Source organism: Takifugu rubripes, chromosome 11, assembly GCF_901000725.2.
Source record: "Takifugu rubripes chromosome 11, fTakRub1.2, whole genome shotgun sequence".
Lineage (NCBI taxonomy): Eukaryota > Metazoa > Chordata > Actinopteri > Tetraodontiformes > Tetraodontidae > Takifugu > Takifugu rubripes.
Genome location: NC_042295.1, coordinates 7,466,953 through 7,485,535, shown reverse-complemented (window position 1 = coordinate 7,485,535; position 18,583 = coordinate 7,466,953). Strand labels below are relative to the sequence as shown.

At 42.7% G+C, this 18,583-nt stretch overlaps 2 protein-coding genes across 2 annotated transcripts; both read right to left on the bottom strand.

Annotated features, from left to right (window-relative positions):
* Positions 1 to 1,281: 1,281 nt before the first annotated feature.
* LOC101063881 (proton-coupled folate transporter-like) lies at positions 1,282 to 8,081 on the bottom strand. Its single transcript, XM_003968481.2, has 6 exons — positions 7,505 to 8,081; positions 4,181 to 4,572; positions 3,626 to 4,104; positions 3,455 to 3,538; positions 3,099 to 3,255; positions 1,282 to 3,012 (listed from the first exon to the last, which is right to left on the bottom strand). The coding sequence occupies exons 1-6, from the start codon at positions 7,793 to 7,795 to the stop codon at positions 2,976 to 2,978; spliced, it is 1,440 nt and encodes a 479-aa protein (XP_003968530.2). The 5' UTR covers positions 7,796 to 8,081; the 3' UTR covers positions 1,282 to 2,975.
* A 131-nt stretch (positions 8,082 to 8,212) lies between these two features.
* On the bottom strand, positions 8,213 to 11,286 carry slc46a1 (solute carrier family 46 member 1). The gene is made up of 6 exons (XM_029844102.1): positions 10,770 to 11,286; positions 9,941 to 10,332; positions 9,384 to 9,862; positions 9,230 to 9,313; positions 8,915 to 9,071; positions 8,213 to 8,842 (listed from the first exon to the last, which is right to left on the bottom strand). The coding sequence occupies exons 1-6, from the start codon at positions 11,079 to 11,081 to the stop codon at positions 8,785 to 8,787; spliced, it is 1,482 nt and encodes a 493-aa protein (XP_029699962.1). The 5' UTR covers positions 11,082 to 11,286; the 3' UTR covers positions 8,213 to 8,784.
* Between the last annotated feature and the right edge of the window lie 7,297 nt (positions 11,287 to 18,583).

Below are 18,583 nucleotides of genomic sequence, written 5' to 3'. Positions count from 1 at the left end.
CAAAGACACACTTCTAAGCATGCAGCCACATATGAAAAGGAGGCAGCTAGTACCACACTGGTGTCACCTAAGAGTCTGCTAATTATCTTGGCCAATGCACCAAAGACCATAGGCAACTTTAGGTACAGTACTAAAAGATAAACCACAGCCTGCAGGGCCAGGCCCAGATTGAAGATGAGAAGCACGGGTCGGTGACCTGCTACATCGCTCCATGATCCCAGGAGAGGCTCCACCAGCAGGCCTATAGATATGTTCATTAAATTAATGATTGATGCTGAGGTCTACTGTGCTGTCATGGATTGTACCTCCTACAAAAAATGGTAGTTAAAATCAGAGAAAACCAAAAACAGTTCAGACAGAAAGGAAGAAGCAAACTGGTTGAGAACCTGTTCTAAATTATTCATCATGGTAAATGTAATATTTTTGGGTATGCTTTTAAAACATTTGCACACCCTGGAGGTTAAGGTAGGGGTAAACTACTTTGCACAACTTTTAGCTTAAAAGTTTTACTGCTTTTCTGAACAAAAAGCTGGAATGCAAGTAGTCAGCGGGTGTTTGCTATTCACGAGGCCTTAAATCTTCTTCTAAGACTTTACTCCTCCTCCTCTTTGAACTGGCATACATTTTCTGGAATCAATATACTGAAATAGTCGATCAATAGAGACCAAACCAGGGTTTGAGTCTAGTATTCTTTCAGTGCACATACTTCTATTTAGAGAATCGTTAAGTACCCTGAAGGAGTGCCTATGCTTGTTCTTTTTATCCAGACTTTTTCCTGCTGAAAATGGTCGTCTGTATCTCAGCATATTCTATTCCTACTCTAAAACAATAACTAGAACCATGTTTTTTTTAATTTATCAGTTGAAATGTGTATTTATTACAAACAATCCTACAGCACTCATTTTCATTGGTGTTCATTAGCTGAAGCAATGGCCATTTACACCCTATAATCAATTACCAATGTAAGAAAATACATGTTCTTATGTTACATGGGTGTTATACATTTTCATCAGTTTCAACACTGATTTTGTAGTTTAACAAATCAATAGAGGATAAATTTAAAAAATGCCACTATTACCAAATTTATTTAACGTTATAATGTTGTTTGGTGACTAGTCTAGTTTTCTATAATTATAATTTCTATAATTTAGTGAGTCTTGACAAACATTAAGGTCTTGGATCTGATAACTATTTTGACAAACGAGTCATTAATCTTTGTGTTAGGTCTGGGTTTTCTCCTGGACCCGAAAGCAGGCAAAACGCAGTGGGTGTAATGTCCAAAACAAAGTATTTATTAAAAGATCAATTCAACAGGCCTCCTAAACTGCAGGGGAAACGCTCGTCCAGCTTTGCGGGGCGCAGAGAGCTCCAGCGTGGAGCAAACACGGGAGTCAGGTCCTGCGCGTTCTTCCCTCTAGCAGGCCGGCTTGGAGACATCAAACAAGCAGGGAGAAGCATTACAACGAGTTCTAACCAATAACGATGAAATAGGAGTCAGCTTTTCCATGGAAAACACAATAACTCTCCGACGCTGGCAGCCAGGCGCTCCGTCCTTAGAAAGGAGGTTGATGAAGATTGCCGGCAGGTGCGTCCGCCTGCAGGGCCAGCTGTAGCAAATTACCGACTCCTCCACGCCCCCTGCAGGAAGAAGCAAGCAGGACCACAACACACGACCCGGAACCCTGGACCCCAACACTTTGAAAAACTTCCACTTTTTGAAGAGGGTCGGGGGCAGAGACACGTTGCTGCACTTGGACGTCCTTCTGGAAGCGTAATATTGTTGAGACGCTACCAGAGATACTGCGTGATTAGTGGGTTTAGTTATGGTCAAGCAAAAGTTGGTGAGGAACATCACCGGCTGCACTGTGACCCTCGAACCTTTTATGCCGTAAGGGAGTCGTGTGAAGCAGGTGTTGGGCACATCTGGACCGGCTTCCATTGCCTCAGTGAATGGTGGTCATGTCCGACAGTCATATTCAAACCGCCCTCTCAGGATTTGCTGTACTTCAGGTTTGACACTGTCAAATTAGAAAGCCCTGGAGCCACATACAGCCTACTTTATAAATATAAATGGCGAGGGACACATTATTTAGGCTCTGAAACCGGTAAATGTGTTACCCTTAGTATTTTAAACAAGTTTTTTGAACTGAGCTCCTTTCTTTACTTTTATATGCATTTAATACCACTATCTTGGAAAGGTAACCTCCTATCACATGATTGTCAATGGTGTTCCACCTTCCATTACGCCCTACAAAATCCATCAGCCAAATCATAAAACTCTGGCTCATCATGACCTTGACCTCTACCATTAATCTGTCCTGTAGAGCAAAATGAACAATAAAAACAGACAGTCTACAGTGTCATTGGTGCAGAAGCTTTGGAAATCAAGAAAACTTGAAAAGAAGTCCTATTTTTAGTTTTAGCGCATGAATACTCAAATATAGAAGAGAAAAATAAAACCTCAAACTTGCCTATTACACAGTCTACACTGTAAGAATGTTTTCAATTCACCTTATGTTTTTTCAACAAAAATACTGTACAACTAATGTTTTTCCAATGTGTTAATTGAAAAATATAAATCAGATAAAGTTTTTTTTGTTTTTTTAAGTAGGTTCCTCTTAAAAACTCTGCAGCAGCCGCAGCGCCTGCTGATGAGATGATCCACATTCACCAACAGGGAAATTTCCAACTTTTCCTTGATGTTGCAATTCTTGCTCTGTAAATGAGCTGCTAACTGGAATTAGCACAGTTGCTGGCAACAGGCTGCCAAATTGAATGTCTTTGTTCCACAGGATGGCCCTTGCATAAAGAGAGGGCATTTGGCACTGTGACTATTCCCAGTAGAAGGAAACCTTAGATTGAAATGCCATTGATCATCTGATGACTACATCATAGGTCCCCTTCTTCACTTTTTTGGAGTTTGATGTAATTTGGGTTGATACCGTCACTGAAGATGGTCAACAATCTCCTTTATTTCAGGGATCTCTTCTCTGCTCTAAACACTGCAGGTACCTGCAATGGCACATTCACAAGTTGTTTTTAAAAATTTTATTATTATTATCTTTAAAATTCATACAACAATAGGAAAGCAAACAGACCCGATGATCCCACCAGGGATTAGAAGGAGAATGGCAGAACACAGGAAGGTAAAGCCATTCATGAAGTGCAGCGTAGCTGCGTAGAGGGAGTTGGAAACGCCGCTGGCGACCAGAAAACACACAGCCTTGACAAAGCCAACAGAAGCAAACAGAGCACCTGGGACAAAAATACCAAATGTATTTCTACGTTGCAATTATGATAGTTATAATAAAGTAATTACGTCTGTATGCAGTGACACTAAATCAACACAGGTCGAAACCCTTGACCTTGTTGCTGCTGGGCCAAAGTACTACAGTGCATTGATATATGAATCTTTTTCTTTTTTTCTTTCTTTCTTCTTTTGTGAACGACTGACCTTGTTGTGATGGATCTGCCAGCTGGGACAGCTTTGACCTGAACACGGGGGTCATTGTCATGTGAAGCAAACTCACAGCATAACCTGGGGACGGAAATGAAGCGATAGCATGAGAAAGATTATTGTGTGCGTGTGAATACAACCCCATAATTTCTCAGATTACTGTCTCACCTGTGAACATGACCGCTGTGGTATTAGCAAAAGAGAAGATCAGCAGCCCGGAAATGTTGGAGACCAGACCAACAAGAACCATCCAGGACTCTACCAGACAGTGTTGCATGAGCTTCAGGCCCAGTAGACTGGTGATGTAGGCCAAGTGCTGAGCTGCTGATCCGATGCCGATGAGGGTGGGCCCCCAGCACAGCGGTGAGCTCAGCTCGTACAACACATACAGGTCAGTACTGCTGATGTGGACAGTTACCACGATGAAGAAACACAGCATGTACAGCCACAGCCTGCGTCGGTGAAACCTTCCTCTCTCGTTGCTACTGAGGCCTCCTGTCGACAGGAGGTGCCAGATGGATTTATAGTGGCGAAAGCTGAACAATCTGGCACTTGGGTCCGGCAGGACAGTCTCACCGAGGCACCAGTACACATACGCTGCCGAGGCCAGGTTACAAGCCAGGACCAACCAGAAAGGTTCTATGACCCTAAACAAAGACATGGCACCTTTAATAATGATGGTAATGATCAAAAGTCAAAGCTGTAACTGTGCACATCACTCACCCACGTGCACTTTTCCACTCCCCTCCAATGATGCCTGAGAGCATCCCTGAAATACCCAGACAAGCCTCCAGGATGGCAACCCTAAAGGTGCGGGACCTTCTATCACTAATATCAGCCACATATGAGAAGCAGGCAGCTAGGAGCACATTATAATCACCTGAAAGCCCACAGAGCACCCTACCCACCAGAAAGTAGCCCATGGGCAGCTTTAGGTACATCACAAATAGGTAAACCACAGCTTGGAGGGCCAGGCCCACATTGGAGAGAAGAAGGATGGGTCTTCGACCTGCTACATCACTCCATGACCCCAGGAGAGGCACCATTAGCAGGCTGAGAGAGAATCCCGCAACAGCGATGCAGAGATTCCACTGTGCTGTCATGGTCTCCACCACCTACAAAAAAGGAGATAATGCAACAGAGATGAAAACAAATGTAAGCTGGGAGCCAGGAATCTGGACCAGGGAAGTCTTTGCCTCAAATCGGCAACAGGATCATCATAAAGGTTATCGTTATTACATCCTTCCCATTACTTCTCAATCTATCTGATTGGTTGGTGTGTTATTCAGATTCAGATTCAGATTCATGTCCTTTATTGTCCCACACGGGGAAATTTACAGTGCAACAACAGCAAGAGCACGCAGGGAAAAATAAGATAAAATCGAAATTTGGCTTTTTAATTGGGGGGCTTTTTAATTGTGTTGGCAGAACTTTATCTCTGATTTTATCCACATTTTGAAGGACCATTCCCAGATTTTGTGATTTCATGGCCCATTTTGATGGTCATTTTGAGAATAAAATATAAATAATAAACTAGTTGAACTTGTTGTCTTTGGACGATAACACAGTTTTAACTATAGTTAGTAGGAGCCCAATTTCCCACTTACCCCCCCAAACAAATCATCCATTAAAATAGATTAGCAAGCAGTGTGGATAGTTTATAATAATGAAACATTTGGAGCTGCCTTTATTTTTTTCATCATATGGCTCTCAGTTCCTACTGAAATCAGGTTAAGCAGGCTGACATATTGGCTTAAACAAACACATGTGAAAAGGTGACATGTCAAACTTTAATACGACACTTCAGATGACATTTTGTCATCTCAGAGGGGCAATTCAGTTTGTCAGACAAAGACAATGGTTCTCATGGCATGTAAATAAATACACTGCTCAAAACAATTCGAGGAACACTTCGAAAACACATCAGATCTAAACGGGGGGGAAATGATCTTGAATACCTTTCCTGATAAAAAGTAGGTGATGTATTAGTACCAAAATGATGCCACATAATTTGATAGAAATGAAAATGATCACCCTATAGAGGGGGGAAATCAAAGAAACCCCAAAAATGAAAGTGAAAAAATGATGCAGCAGACTGGTCCATTTTGCCAAAATGTCATTGTAGCAACTCAAAATAATTCTCAGTAGTTTGTGTGGCCCCCACGTGCTTGTGCGCATGCCTGACCATGTCCTAATGAGAAGACGAATGGTGTCTTGGGGGATCTCCTCCCAGATCTGGACCAGGGCATCACTGAGCTCCTGGACAGTCTGAGCATCAACCTGGCAGCGCCGGATGGACCTAAACATAATGTCCCAGACGTGTTCTATTGGGTTTAGTTCAGGTGAACGTGGTGGCCAGTCAATGGTATGAATTCCTTCATCCTCCAGGAACTGCCTGCATACTCTTGCCACATGAAGTCAGCCATTGTCGTGGACCAGGAGGAACCCTGGTCCCACTGCACCAGCGTAGGTTCTGACAAAGGGTCCAAGGATTTCATCCTGATACCTAATAGGAGTCAGGGTGTTATTATCTAAGCTGTAGAGTTCTGTGCGTCCTTCCAGGTATATGCTTTCCCAGACCATCACTGACCCACCACCAAACCGGTCATGCTGAATGATGGTGCAGGCAGCATAACGTTCTCCACGGCATCTCCAGACCCCTTCACGTCTGTCGCATGTGCTCAGGTTGAACCTGCTCCCATCGGTGAAGAGCACAGGGCACCAGTGGCGTAGTTGCCAATTGTGGTGGTCTATGGCAAATGCCAATTGAGCTCTACGGTGCCGGGCAGTGAGCACAGGGCCCACTACAGGACGTCGGGCCATCAGGCCACCCTCATGGAGCCTGTTCCTGATTGTTTGGTCAGAAACATTCACACCAGTGGCCTGCTGGAGGTCATTTTGTAGGGCTCTGGCAGTGCTCATCCTGCTCCTCCTTGCACAAAGGAGCAGATACCGATCCTGTTGAGGGTTTAGGGACCTTCTACGACCCTGTCCAGCTCTCCTGGAGTAAGTACCTGTCTCCTGAAATCTCCTCCATGCTCTTGAGACTGTGCTGGGAGACACAGCAAACCTTCTTGCAACGGCACGGCATATCCCAGAAGTTTGACTGATGGTTGCTATACTCTGATTAAAAAGTGTTCCTCTAATTTTTTTGAGCAGTGTAAATACAACCATATATGGTAACAATAAATAACAAAAGAAGTCACAGAATAACCACTAAGCAGGAGTATAAAGTACTTTATTCATTCCACACACTACTGTGCCATCAGTATTTACAAGCTGATGGCAGAGGGAAGGAAGGATTTTGCTTTGTTATAAGATAAATCCGTTTTGTCACAATACTCTCAGTGTTAGTATCAAACTTCAGTTTGGAGTCCAGTATTTAGGAATAGTTTTGGTTTCTCCCAGTTCCTCCTAAAAACACCAGTTTACATAGTCAGACTGAACCTTGAAGGAGAGACACAAAAAGAGTATCACCGCCTCTCTTCCATTTATTAAGAGCAATAAGAGCAATAATAAGTAACATGATTAGGTAATTTAAAATGAAAGCTTGTCTGTTAAAATATGCAGCTGCGTCTTGTCAAACAAGACGAAAAATTCCAAATTCAGTTTATAATTTCACAAATACGCAATAGTTATAGCAGTAATTAATTTGGGAAGAACATACAGAATATTGAAAAGGATTAATTTATTGTCAAAGTATATCCTGAACTGCTCATGAAACTGGTTCCAGCCTCACAAAAGCCAAAGAATTATAATTATTTGCTCAGAAAGGTGAGCTCATGCTGACTGTTTGAATGCCGGATATGCTCTCACACGGCATTCAGTGTAAAAAGTAATATGGAATCGTTTACTGTTGTAAACATCCTGTATTTTTGGTCTTAAAATCGCAATGTTTGGTGAGGTAAACCACCCGGACCTGCAGTTGCAGCGGTTTTATATCGGTAGAAAACTGGTTATTCAGCTGATTTATCACTCTAATGTGGCCGACATTAGAGTGATAAATCAGCTGCTATCAAAGTTGCAAGAGATTTAAAGACATTCTACCTTCTGTAGAGGGTCGGAGGAGTCGTTGCTGCACCCGGACGTCTCGGAACCGTTATAGCTGAGGTCCTGGCTGATGCGCTCCCACAGGTACTGCGTGGACAGGGGTCCGTGCAGGCCAACGGAAACCATGGTGAGGACCAAGGCCGGCTCCACGGTCACCCACCGTACGCACGTGTGACCCGGGCTCGCAGAGGAGGTGGCCGGAGCCGCAGGTAACTCGGCGGCGCCGTAAGTTTCCTTTGGCGTGCGCGATTCAAGCTGCAGGAAGGAAGTTGTGTCCGACTCGTTCATGTCGAAGCCAAGAGTGAGGATCCACTGAGAGTTCCGCCGGTATCTTGGGTCTCCACGTCACTCCGTCTACATTCCTTGAGACAGAAGCTGCCTTCTTCATTTCTCTAAGCTTAATTTCCTACACCCGAGGAAAAGAATTATGCTAAACAAGTGTTCCTGCTGCTTTTCCTGTTGAATATTAAGGACTTTGTTTAAAAAAAAGGAGACATTTCTAAGTTTAACACACACTATTTGGTTTAGATATGAAGGTGCATTGAACTGACCATCAATCCACTTTTTTTTTTTTTTTAGAAATACTTTTAGTGTTCATTTAATCTTTTAAGTGTTATTTGTCGGTTTAAAGGTTGCAAATTTCCACACATCATTTAGGGGAAATACAATAGATAGACAATGTAACGAAGTAAAGAAGATTGACATGAAACATATTTTATTTTATTGAACACAGACCTGCCAGATTAAAGCAGAATTCTTTGAGAAAACATATAAAAATCACCACTATCATCATGATCCATTTATACACATACAATGAAATTACAAATGAAAAAGGAATAATCTGAATTAAGATTGTTTTACCACTGATCCTGAAATTAAGTGTAACTTTATTATTATTGTGAAAACATGATTATTTCAAGTACTTTATGTTTTTATAAGTCGATCTCTGGCCACCTCATTTATGAAGTAATCTAAAACACCAACAGGTATAACAGGTAACTTCAGGGAGCCTCTTTAAAAGACCATAATGTTTCCCTTTTAACATAACACAGTAAAAATGTCATAATACTTCGGCCTGTGGATTTTATTGCACATACTGTTAACTCCTGTTGTGAACAAATTTGTTCAGCAGTACATTTACTTATGAAATATTTTCAAAAAATCATTCAAGTATCTCATCATTCAAGAATTTATGTGATAGATAAAATCTTTCAAGAGCATGTCGACTCCTGAAATCAACACACCTCATGGTGCTCATCTTGCCAGGATGATTTTCACTACTGGGGTACTTGGACGTTCATGTGATCCTGTCTCCGCTTCAAACACTGCAGGGACCTTTAAAGACACGTCACATTACATTATGGCTGCTGAGGACCAATGCGGCCACCGAGAGAAGAGCCACCCTACCCTATAATTCCACCTGGGAGGAGAAGGACAATGGCAGCAAATAGGAAAGAGAAGCCCTTCATGAAGTGCAGGGTGGCTGGGTAGAGAGAATTGAAGAGACCACTGCCCACCAGAGAACACAAGCTCTCCACACAGGCCACAGTGGCAAACAAAGCCCCTGAGGAGAACAGTACCACTGTGTATTCAGACTGAACATCTTGTGGGAAAGAAACATCTGCTGAGGCATTGAGTGATGTGACATTTTCAACAAATGCTTCCCAAAAACAGACTTACATCATTCGTTTTTTGGTGTTTTTACAAGGTTAAGTGTCTCACCTTGCTCTGACGGGTCCACCATCTTGGACATCTTTGACCTGAGCACAGGTGTTGTTGCCATGTAGAGGAAACACAGAGCGTAACCTGGTGAAGAGTCAAACCATTAACATAAACCCTCCAGCAGGTTGAGGTGAGTGTGTCAGCATTGTCTCACCAGTGAACATGAGAGCTGTGGTGTCAGCACCAGAGAAGACCATCAATCCTGATATGTTGGAGATCAGACCAATGAGAGCCACCCAAGAATCAGCCAAACAGCGCTGCATAAGTCTCAGCCCGAGCAGACTGGTGATGTAGGCCAAGTGCAGAGCTGCTGACCCATAACCGATGAGAGCGGACCCCCAGCACAGCGGCGAGCTCAGCTCGTACAACACGAGCAGGTCTTTGCTGCCGAAATGCACGGTCACCACCACGAAGAAGCAGAGTAGGTAAAGCCACAGCTTGCATCTGACAACTCTTCCTCCCTCCTCACTACTGCTGCCTCCCGTCAAGAGGAGGCGCCAGACAGATTTGTAGTGCCGGAAGCTGAAGAGTTTGGCGCCTGGGTCAGGCAGGATGGTCTCATGGATGAACAGATACACGTACAGTACTGACGCCAGGCTAACAGCCAAAACCAACCAGTATGGCTTTATGTACCTAAAAAGATACCACATATGCACTAGCAGTGTTTGTAAATTCACACTGCCAATATATAAAGCCACAAACATTACTCACCCCTCTGCTTGCTTCCACTGCCCCCCAATAACACTAGCTAACATCCCTGAGATTCCCAGACACGCCTCCAGGATGGCGACCCTGAAAGTGCGGGACTGTCTGTCACTGATATCGGCCACATATGAAAAGCAGGCTGCCAGAATCACGCTGAAATCACCTGAAAGTCCACAAAGAATTCTGCCCACTAGAAAGTAGATCACGGGCAGCTTCAGGTACATCACCAGTATGTACACAGCAGCCTGGAGGGCCAGGCCCACACAGGGGAGGATCAGAACAGGTCTGCGGCCGGCAACATCGCTCCAAGAGCCCAGCAAAGGCACCATCAGCAGGCCTACAGAGAAGCCCCCAAGATTAATGTAGAGGTTCCACTGTGCTGTCAAGGTTTGCACCTCCTGCAAAAAGAAGTAACCCATAAAACCATCTTTACTGGTTAGGCTGGGGGAGCTGTGGCTGTTTCCTGTGAAAGTGTTCATTGTTAACCTTTGTTTCAGTACATCATAACTGTCAATAGTGGCCGATCAGAGACAATTTAGCAGACTTACTCATGTCTTTTCAAACTATGAACTTAATATATATTTTCTGCAGCAGCTATGTTCACGTTAAAGTTAAGAATGTGAAAAAATAATCTGGTTCATTTAGTAAAGATAGTGATGTGTGCTTCTAGTGCTACTATTCATAAATACGTTTTTTAAAAATGTATTCATGTCGAGACTCGATTGTTTAAGGGGCATTTCAGGTATATCAGTGTTTTTCTCATGCCTAATCAAATAGCAGGATAGAGGCTGTATTTATATGATCGTCCCCAGTGATTTAGACTTGACTTAAATACCTTTTGTAGGGGGTCTGGAGGTGCGGAGCCGTTGGTGCACTCCGACGTCCTGGAGCCGTTGTAGCCGACGTCCTGACTGATGCGATCCCATAGGTACTGTGTGGACAGAGGTCCATTCATGGCCACAGAAAACATGGCGAGAAAAATGACCGGCTCCACAGTCAGCGCCGAGCATTTGACGGTATAAGGCGGCCGAAGGAAGCTGGTGCTTGGTTCTTCGGCTCCTTCCGTGCGGCCGCGCTCCGTCACCCCCTCGTCCGCCGCAGCGAGCGCATCGCGCCGGAGGATCTTGACCGTGTCCGACTCGTTCATGTCAACAAAACATAAACCTTCTCCTGTTCAGAGTATATGAATACAGCGAAACAGCGATACGTAACTACCATGCCATTAAGCAGGTTAACGTGTATTACGACACACTAGCGCTGGTTAATGAATGTTAACTTATCTGCTGACTCTGCAGGTTAAAGCGAACTATTTGCTCCCGCAGCTAAAGCGGAAGCAGCGAAGATTGTAAACAGTCGGGCAGCGCCCCCCTCCCATCAGGGGGGCGCCCCCCTCCCATCATTTTAATACAAAATCCTCTCAGTATTTAGAGGATAATTTATTTTGAACAGGTTATAAATCACCCAAATTGGCTCAAGACACTAAAACATAATTTACTTCCCACAGTTTAGTAATTCCTATAATTACGATAATTACGCTACACCTTCTCTGTAACGCGATACACGATCATCAAGCTACTTTTCAGTTAGTTTACTAGAAGTTAACTGCTTCATAAGATGTGCACATGCACATAAACCTAAAGGGATATAATTTACTGTAAACCTTTTATCAACGGACTTACCCGCGTTGGACTGCCATGCTGTTGCTCTCTAGCGCCGACTACCGGTGTTAGCAGTGATTAACCTACATCCTGTAATCTCCATTGACACGTCTTCCAAGACTGGAGATTCATAAGTATTAACACCCATTCCGTCAAGATTCAAGATTCAAGATTTACTTTATTCATCCCCATAGGGAAATTGAATTGTAGTAGGAGCCTAAACATGTATTAATATAACTGTAGTGTAGGTTTTGTATTTACAAAGTATAGAAATAGAATAAATAAAATACAAATAAGATTAGAACGTTATAAGCATTATAAGCATATATACAACATATATTATATATATACAAACACATAATATAATATCTACATATTATAAGCATTATAAGGATATATACATAAATATAGATTAAAATAGAAATAAAATTACAACATAAACATTAAACAATTATTGTTATTGAATGGGTTTGGATGAATTATAGAGTCTGATGGCGGACGGCAGGAATTACTTCCTGTACCGTTCCTTAGATCAGCAAGGCTGCAGGAGTCTGTTGCTGAAGCTGCTTCTCAGTTTGTCCACTCAGTTATGGAGTGGGTGGGAGGGATTGTCCATGATTGTCCGCACTTTTAACACCATCCTGTCCCTCACCACCTCGTCCAAGTTTGCAAGTTTACAGCCAACAACAGACCCTGCCTTTTAATGAGTTTGTTGAGTCTGTTGGCATCCTTAGATTTAATGCCTGCTCCCCAGCACACTACAGTAAGCCATGACAGACTGATAGAACATGTGGAGCATCCTGCTGCAAACACGGAAGGACCTGAGTCTCCTGAGGAAGTAGAGTCTGCTCATGGCCTTCATGAAATTGGTAATTGGTAACTGGTAATTGGCGACTCTGTTTTACGCTACGTGGAGCCGACTACAGCGACCATAGTTAAGTGCATTCTGGGGGCCAGAGCAGGTGACATAGAAGCCAATCTAAAGCTGCTGGAGAGAAGTAAACGTAAATTTGGTAAAGTTATTATTCACGTCGGAGCAAACGACACCCGGCTTTGTCAGTTGGAGGTCACCAAAATTAACATGGAGTCGGTGTGCAACTATGCAAAAACAAATGTCGGACTCCGTAGCATTCTCTGGTCCCCTCCCCAATCTGGCCAGCGATGAAATGTTTAGCCGCATGTCGTCGCTTCGTCGCTGGTTGTCACGGTGGTACCCCGAAAACCAGGTGGCCTTTGTAGACAATTGGAGCACTTTTTGGGGAAAACCTGGTCTGATTAGGAGAGACAATGTCCATCCCACACGGTATGGTGCCTCTCTCATTTCTAGTAACTTGGCTAATTTTATTAGACCCAAAGTGACCTGACAATCCAGGGTCCAGACCAGGATGCAGAGTTGTAGTCTTACACACCTCTCTGCTGCGTCCATAGAACCCTCATCCACCAACAATAATATATTTAACACTATAGAGGTAGTCTCTGTTCCACGGTTAAAAGTTCACCAAGCACAGAGCAGGGGAGCGGTCAATCACCATAATCTTATTAAAATCAATACCAAAGCACAAGTTGGAGAAAGTAATATCACAATTAAGTGTGGACTGTTAAATATTAGATCTCTTTTGTGTAAATCCCTGTTAGTGCACGACCTGATAGCGGATCATCACATTGATTTATTTTGTCTTACTGAGACCTGGCTTCAGGAGGAGGAGATGTTATCTTAAACAATCTACTCCTCCTCCTCCCATCTTAATTATCATATTCCTCGTGTTACTGGTCGAGGAGGGGGAGTGGCAGCAATCTATCACTCCAAGTTATTAATTAATCCTAGACCAAAACATGGCTCCAGTTCATTTGAAAGCCTGACTCTTGGCATCACCCATCTGAACTGGAAGACAGAAAAGCCACTTCTGTTTGTAGTTGTATATCGGGCCCCTGCTGGGCCACATTCAGAGTTCCTTTCTGAGTTCTCTGATTTCTTATCTGACTTGATCCTTAGAACAGACAAAGTCATTATCATTGGAGACTTTAATATCCATGTAGACATTGTAAATGACAGCTTTAGAAATGGCTTCATTGCATTACTTGAGTCAGTTGGTTTCCTCCAGCAGATAAACCAACCAACTCACAGCTTCAACCACACCTTAGATCTAGTTCTGACTTATGGTGTTGAGGTAGAACATGTGTCAGTGTTCCCTCAGAACCCACTCCTGTCAGATCATTCTTTGATCACTTTTACATTTATGATTAAGGATTCTTCTATGCTCAGAACTCAGTCTTACTATAGCAGATGTCTTTCAGATAATGCTGTAGCTAAGTTTAAGGAAACAATCCCTGTGCCAATCCCAGGACCACTGTGTGTTTCCCCAGGGATCAATCATTATAATCTTAGCCCTGCTGAGGTTGACTCTATTGCTGAAGGTGCAGCAACCTCACTGAGAATCACGCTTGATTCTGTTGCCCCCCTGAAAAAGAAAATAGTAAATCAGAGGAGGTGTGCCCCCTGGTATAATTCATATATCAGGACCCTCAAGCAGAAAGCGCGCAGACTAGAAAGGAAGTGGCATTCTTGTAAAATAGATAGCTATCATGTAGCCTGGAAAGACTGTCTATTAGTTTACAAAAAGGCCCTCCATAAGGCTAGAACAGCACATTTTTCTTCTTTAATTAAGGAAAATAAGAACAACCCCAGGTTTCTTTTCAGCACTGTGGCCAAATTAACCAAGAGTCACAGTGTTTTAGATCCACGTATCCCTTCTTCCCATAGTGGTGAAGACTTCATGAGCTTCTTCACTGATAAAGTTCTAGCTATCAGAGAAAAAGCTAACCAGGCCATCCCAACAACTGGACCATCACCAGATGTGCTGACTGTGGGAACATACAGGTTCTCCAATGAGCCCTTAAACTCCTTCAGCCCTATATATTTTTCTGAGGCGTCATCACTAATTCAGAAATCCAAGTCCACCACGTGTCTTTTAGATCCCATCCCAACACACCGGTTGAAGGATGTTTTACCACTGATAGGCAGTTCTATCCTGGACCAGATCAATTGTTCTTTAGTGACAGGTTATGTACCCCGGTCCTACAAGGTGGCAGTGATTAAGCCGTTGCTTTAAAAAACCATCACTGGATCCTGATGTCTTAGCAAATTATAGGCCGATATCCAACCTTCCTTTTATCTCTAAAATTCTAGAGAAGGTTGTGGTGACTCAGTTACTGGAACACCTGCAGAGAAACAGCCTGTTTGAGATGTTTCAGTCAGGCTTTAGAGCTCATCACAGTACAGAAACAACACTTCTTAAAGTTACTAATGATCTTCTTATAGCTTCAGATCATGGACTGGTCTCTATGCTGGTTCTGCTGGACCTCAGACTATGAAGGACAAGCTGGTGATCATGACGAAAGACTTGATACACTGGCACAGGACCAAGGGAGACACAGACTATAAGCACATGGGGAGGGTAGTGGGGAACAGCTGGAAACAATCAGGAATCAGGGAAGACAATCGGACTGGTGACACATGAGGAAGGGCGAGTGGCCTGAAACAAGAGGAGAGTTAGTTTCAAAATAAAACAGGAAGTCACAAAACCAACATGGAGACAGGACAAAAAAACGGCCAACTTAACCTACAGGTGGGACATAAAGAAATAATCTTGCATCATGAGATGCATCTTGTTGCTTAAAGTGGTCCACTTTGATCCAGATGATTCTGCAGATAAAGTCCTTCCACCCACTGGGAGGACTGGTGCACATCCATAATCATATTTATGAACCAAATGCATCATACTATTGAATTAATCTGCATTAATCCTTTCATATCATATTTAGTGTCCAGGTGTACATATTCTTCTTCCCTTCAAATGCAATAAAACGGAAAATTTTCCTGATTCATTTTGCACATTTCTGGGTCCATTTGCAGAAAGTCTACATGTTAAGAATAAGCAGCAACTTTAAAAGCACACATCAGCAAAGAGACCAGATGCTGCAGAAACAGCAGCACTGCCAGCGCGCTGTCGCTGCTGCGCTACATTCTCTCTTGGTATCACGTTGCAGGCACACGGAGGTGTCTGTGCGTTCATGGCCTAAACCTGGTTCTATCTGACACCGTCAATAATTTTCACTACTGCTGACAACTCATCTCGCTGAGTCAGTGTTTTCTAATAAATGTTATCCTAAGCCCTTCCTGAGCAGTAGCGTGATAGCACCAGGGTCAAGTCCGTACAACAGATCATGCTGTGCTGATCTTAGACAAATTACTTTTTTATTGATGAATATTATTTCTTCCCTCTTGGTAACTTAAGTGAAGCGCGTCCTGCTCCTATAAGCAACTACATGTACAGTAACTCTTTGAGACTGCTGAATGAGGGGAAATGCAGTCGGATTTGTACACAGAAGCATGACATAAATGATGAACACCCTCTTAAAAGTCTTTTTGCTGCCAAGGTGTCATTTCTCATAGTGGAAAAGTGCAAATTTTGCTCATGACTCCAGTTCCAGCATCACATTTTTCTATAAGTTTACAAGTTTATTGCAGATACTTGTGGCTGTTTTCATAACTATAAATCAACTTTTGGATGTTAAAAAACATCTAAAATAGAAAACTTCAATAAGATTTCTCCAACTCTGCACAAGTGGGACATTTCCCATTATTCAAGAGACATGGCTTTCGAACATTATTTTGCTTCTGGAAAGAAGTTTTACATCAACATTTAATTGAATTCAAATGACTAAGTCTCCATTTTCTTTCAGTCCATAGAAATATGAACTCTGAGAGTTTTTTCCCCAAGTCTGTGTTAAGAAATTTTAGTGCTAGAAGCATTTGTGCTTCTGAAGAACATTTTGTGTTGCCTGAGTTTCCTTTGGCAAACTTAAAGTTGCTGCCATTCGGAAAAGGGCTCATATCCAGCTTTAGATAAGCAGTTTATAGTAATCCTCATATTTAATCATTATCTCTCTGCATGCACGCATGAACACACACACACACACACACACACACACACACACACACACACACACACACACACACACACACACACACACACAAACGCAAAATTTCAACAAAGTGGTCTTAATATTAAGAATCCCTTTGATAGGATGTTGACAAAATACAATAATGATCTGTCCTTTTATTACCCTATAAATCAGTTTCTTTATGTGCCATCTTTTATTGTTTTATCCCAGTATCAACACAGTCCAACCAGCAGCAGCAAGAGAAACCAAACCTAACAATGAGACCTAATTCTGCAAACACAAGAGGTGCACAGGCGAGAGGAAGGCAGGAGGATGCCTGGTGAGCAGTTTGTGACCTTTCAACCAGGATCTAATGCTGGCTACAATTCATTTTCTCTTGGACATTTGTATAGAAACGTAAATCATGAGGCCAGAGAACCTGCAGGGTCAGTCTTTATTTGATTGAGATGTACAGTGATCGGCTCAAATCTCATCGCCAACCACAGGATTAGAATCACAATTCATTCAAAGAGAGCAAAGAAGGCAAAATCAAATCCACTTAAAGGGTCTATACAAGACCACAAGTGACTGAAGGTTAGGGAAATCAGTTATGGGAAACTGATTACCGGTAAAATATTTAAGTGAACCCTTTGGCTAGGGTTCACATGCAGTATATGTGCCATCTATGAGCCTGGAGACAGCACAATACGCTGAAAGATTTTAGTTTTGCCTTGTGATCGTTCTGGTAAACACCCCACAGCAGCAGCATCATGGAGGAAAAACTTGACAAAAAATATGATGGATGCCAGTATACAGGTTCAGAGGTAAGGCATCACTTTCTTTTATCCTTTTTCCCAGCTTCCATGTAATGCAGTCCTCTCCCAGTGTTTTACAATGTAATTGATTGTTCATATTATCTGTTTAATTTGGGTTTAAAATGTGTAGTCATGGAGACAAGCACCATTTTAACCCTCTTATTGGATTTGGTGATAAAGTGTATGAAAATAGTATTTGAACATGAGAAGTCATTTGGTGGGGAAATATTTTGTAAAAATGCCAAAGATAATCCCATCAACAGGTTAAGGAGAAATTGTTTTTCTCAAATAAGATGAAGGGAAGTCAATCAGGTTGTGATTCAGCCCCGGCGTGGCACCCAGAAATGCAGCCAGTCAAGATGTTCAGATTATCTCCTGGATCACTGTGCCAGCTTTCAGAGAAAAGGTGTGCCGCTTCCATTTGCACTGGAGTGTGGCCTTGGGGGTTGTGATATATCATATCTGTTTTTTTCCCTTTATATTGACATTGGATAACAGTTATTCTGGTGATTTACTTACTCACCTGCAATAATCCTCTGACAATAAAAAGCTTCTGTTGTGATGGAGGAGTATTATGTTTAATGCAATTCTGCAGTTTAACCATATGATCAGAGATACAGCCTTCAATAGGATCATTGGATGATATAGTGATGCTTGTGTCCTATTCAAAGTCAACTATGGTTATTTCTATCGCTACTGTACAAAGAACGTCCCTGTTTTTTGGCCACAAGCCTGGTAAAAGAGAAATGATTGCTAGTCTCTTGTTAACACAGCCATAGATTTAAATCCATTCAGTAGAGCTGGACTAAAAAAAATACATCGTATAGACTTTGGGCTCACTGTAGTTATTCAAGACCTTTGCATGCCTTGTGCTTAATCTGAGAGTATTTCCTCCATTGCTATGTGTGTTTGTGTTTGTGCTAACTCCACATTTGTTCACCTCTAGTGTCAGCCTAGGTGTGCTGAAATAGATTATAGTCACACTGCAGCAGCCGCTGCCCCAGGGCGAGCTCGGAGACGCTGCGCCCGCTCAGCGCCCCAGGCTGAGATCAGTTGTGTATCTTGTGTCCTATTCAGACCAGCAACCATTCAGTCAGGCAAAGAAAGATGGATGGAAGGAGGAAAAGAAACCCGCCAGCTGCCAGTGAACACACCAGCAAAACTTCTGGAACCTGTTGCAGCAGGTTTTTCTTTTTAAATCTGAAGCTAGCCTGGGCGAGTGCCAAGACACA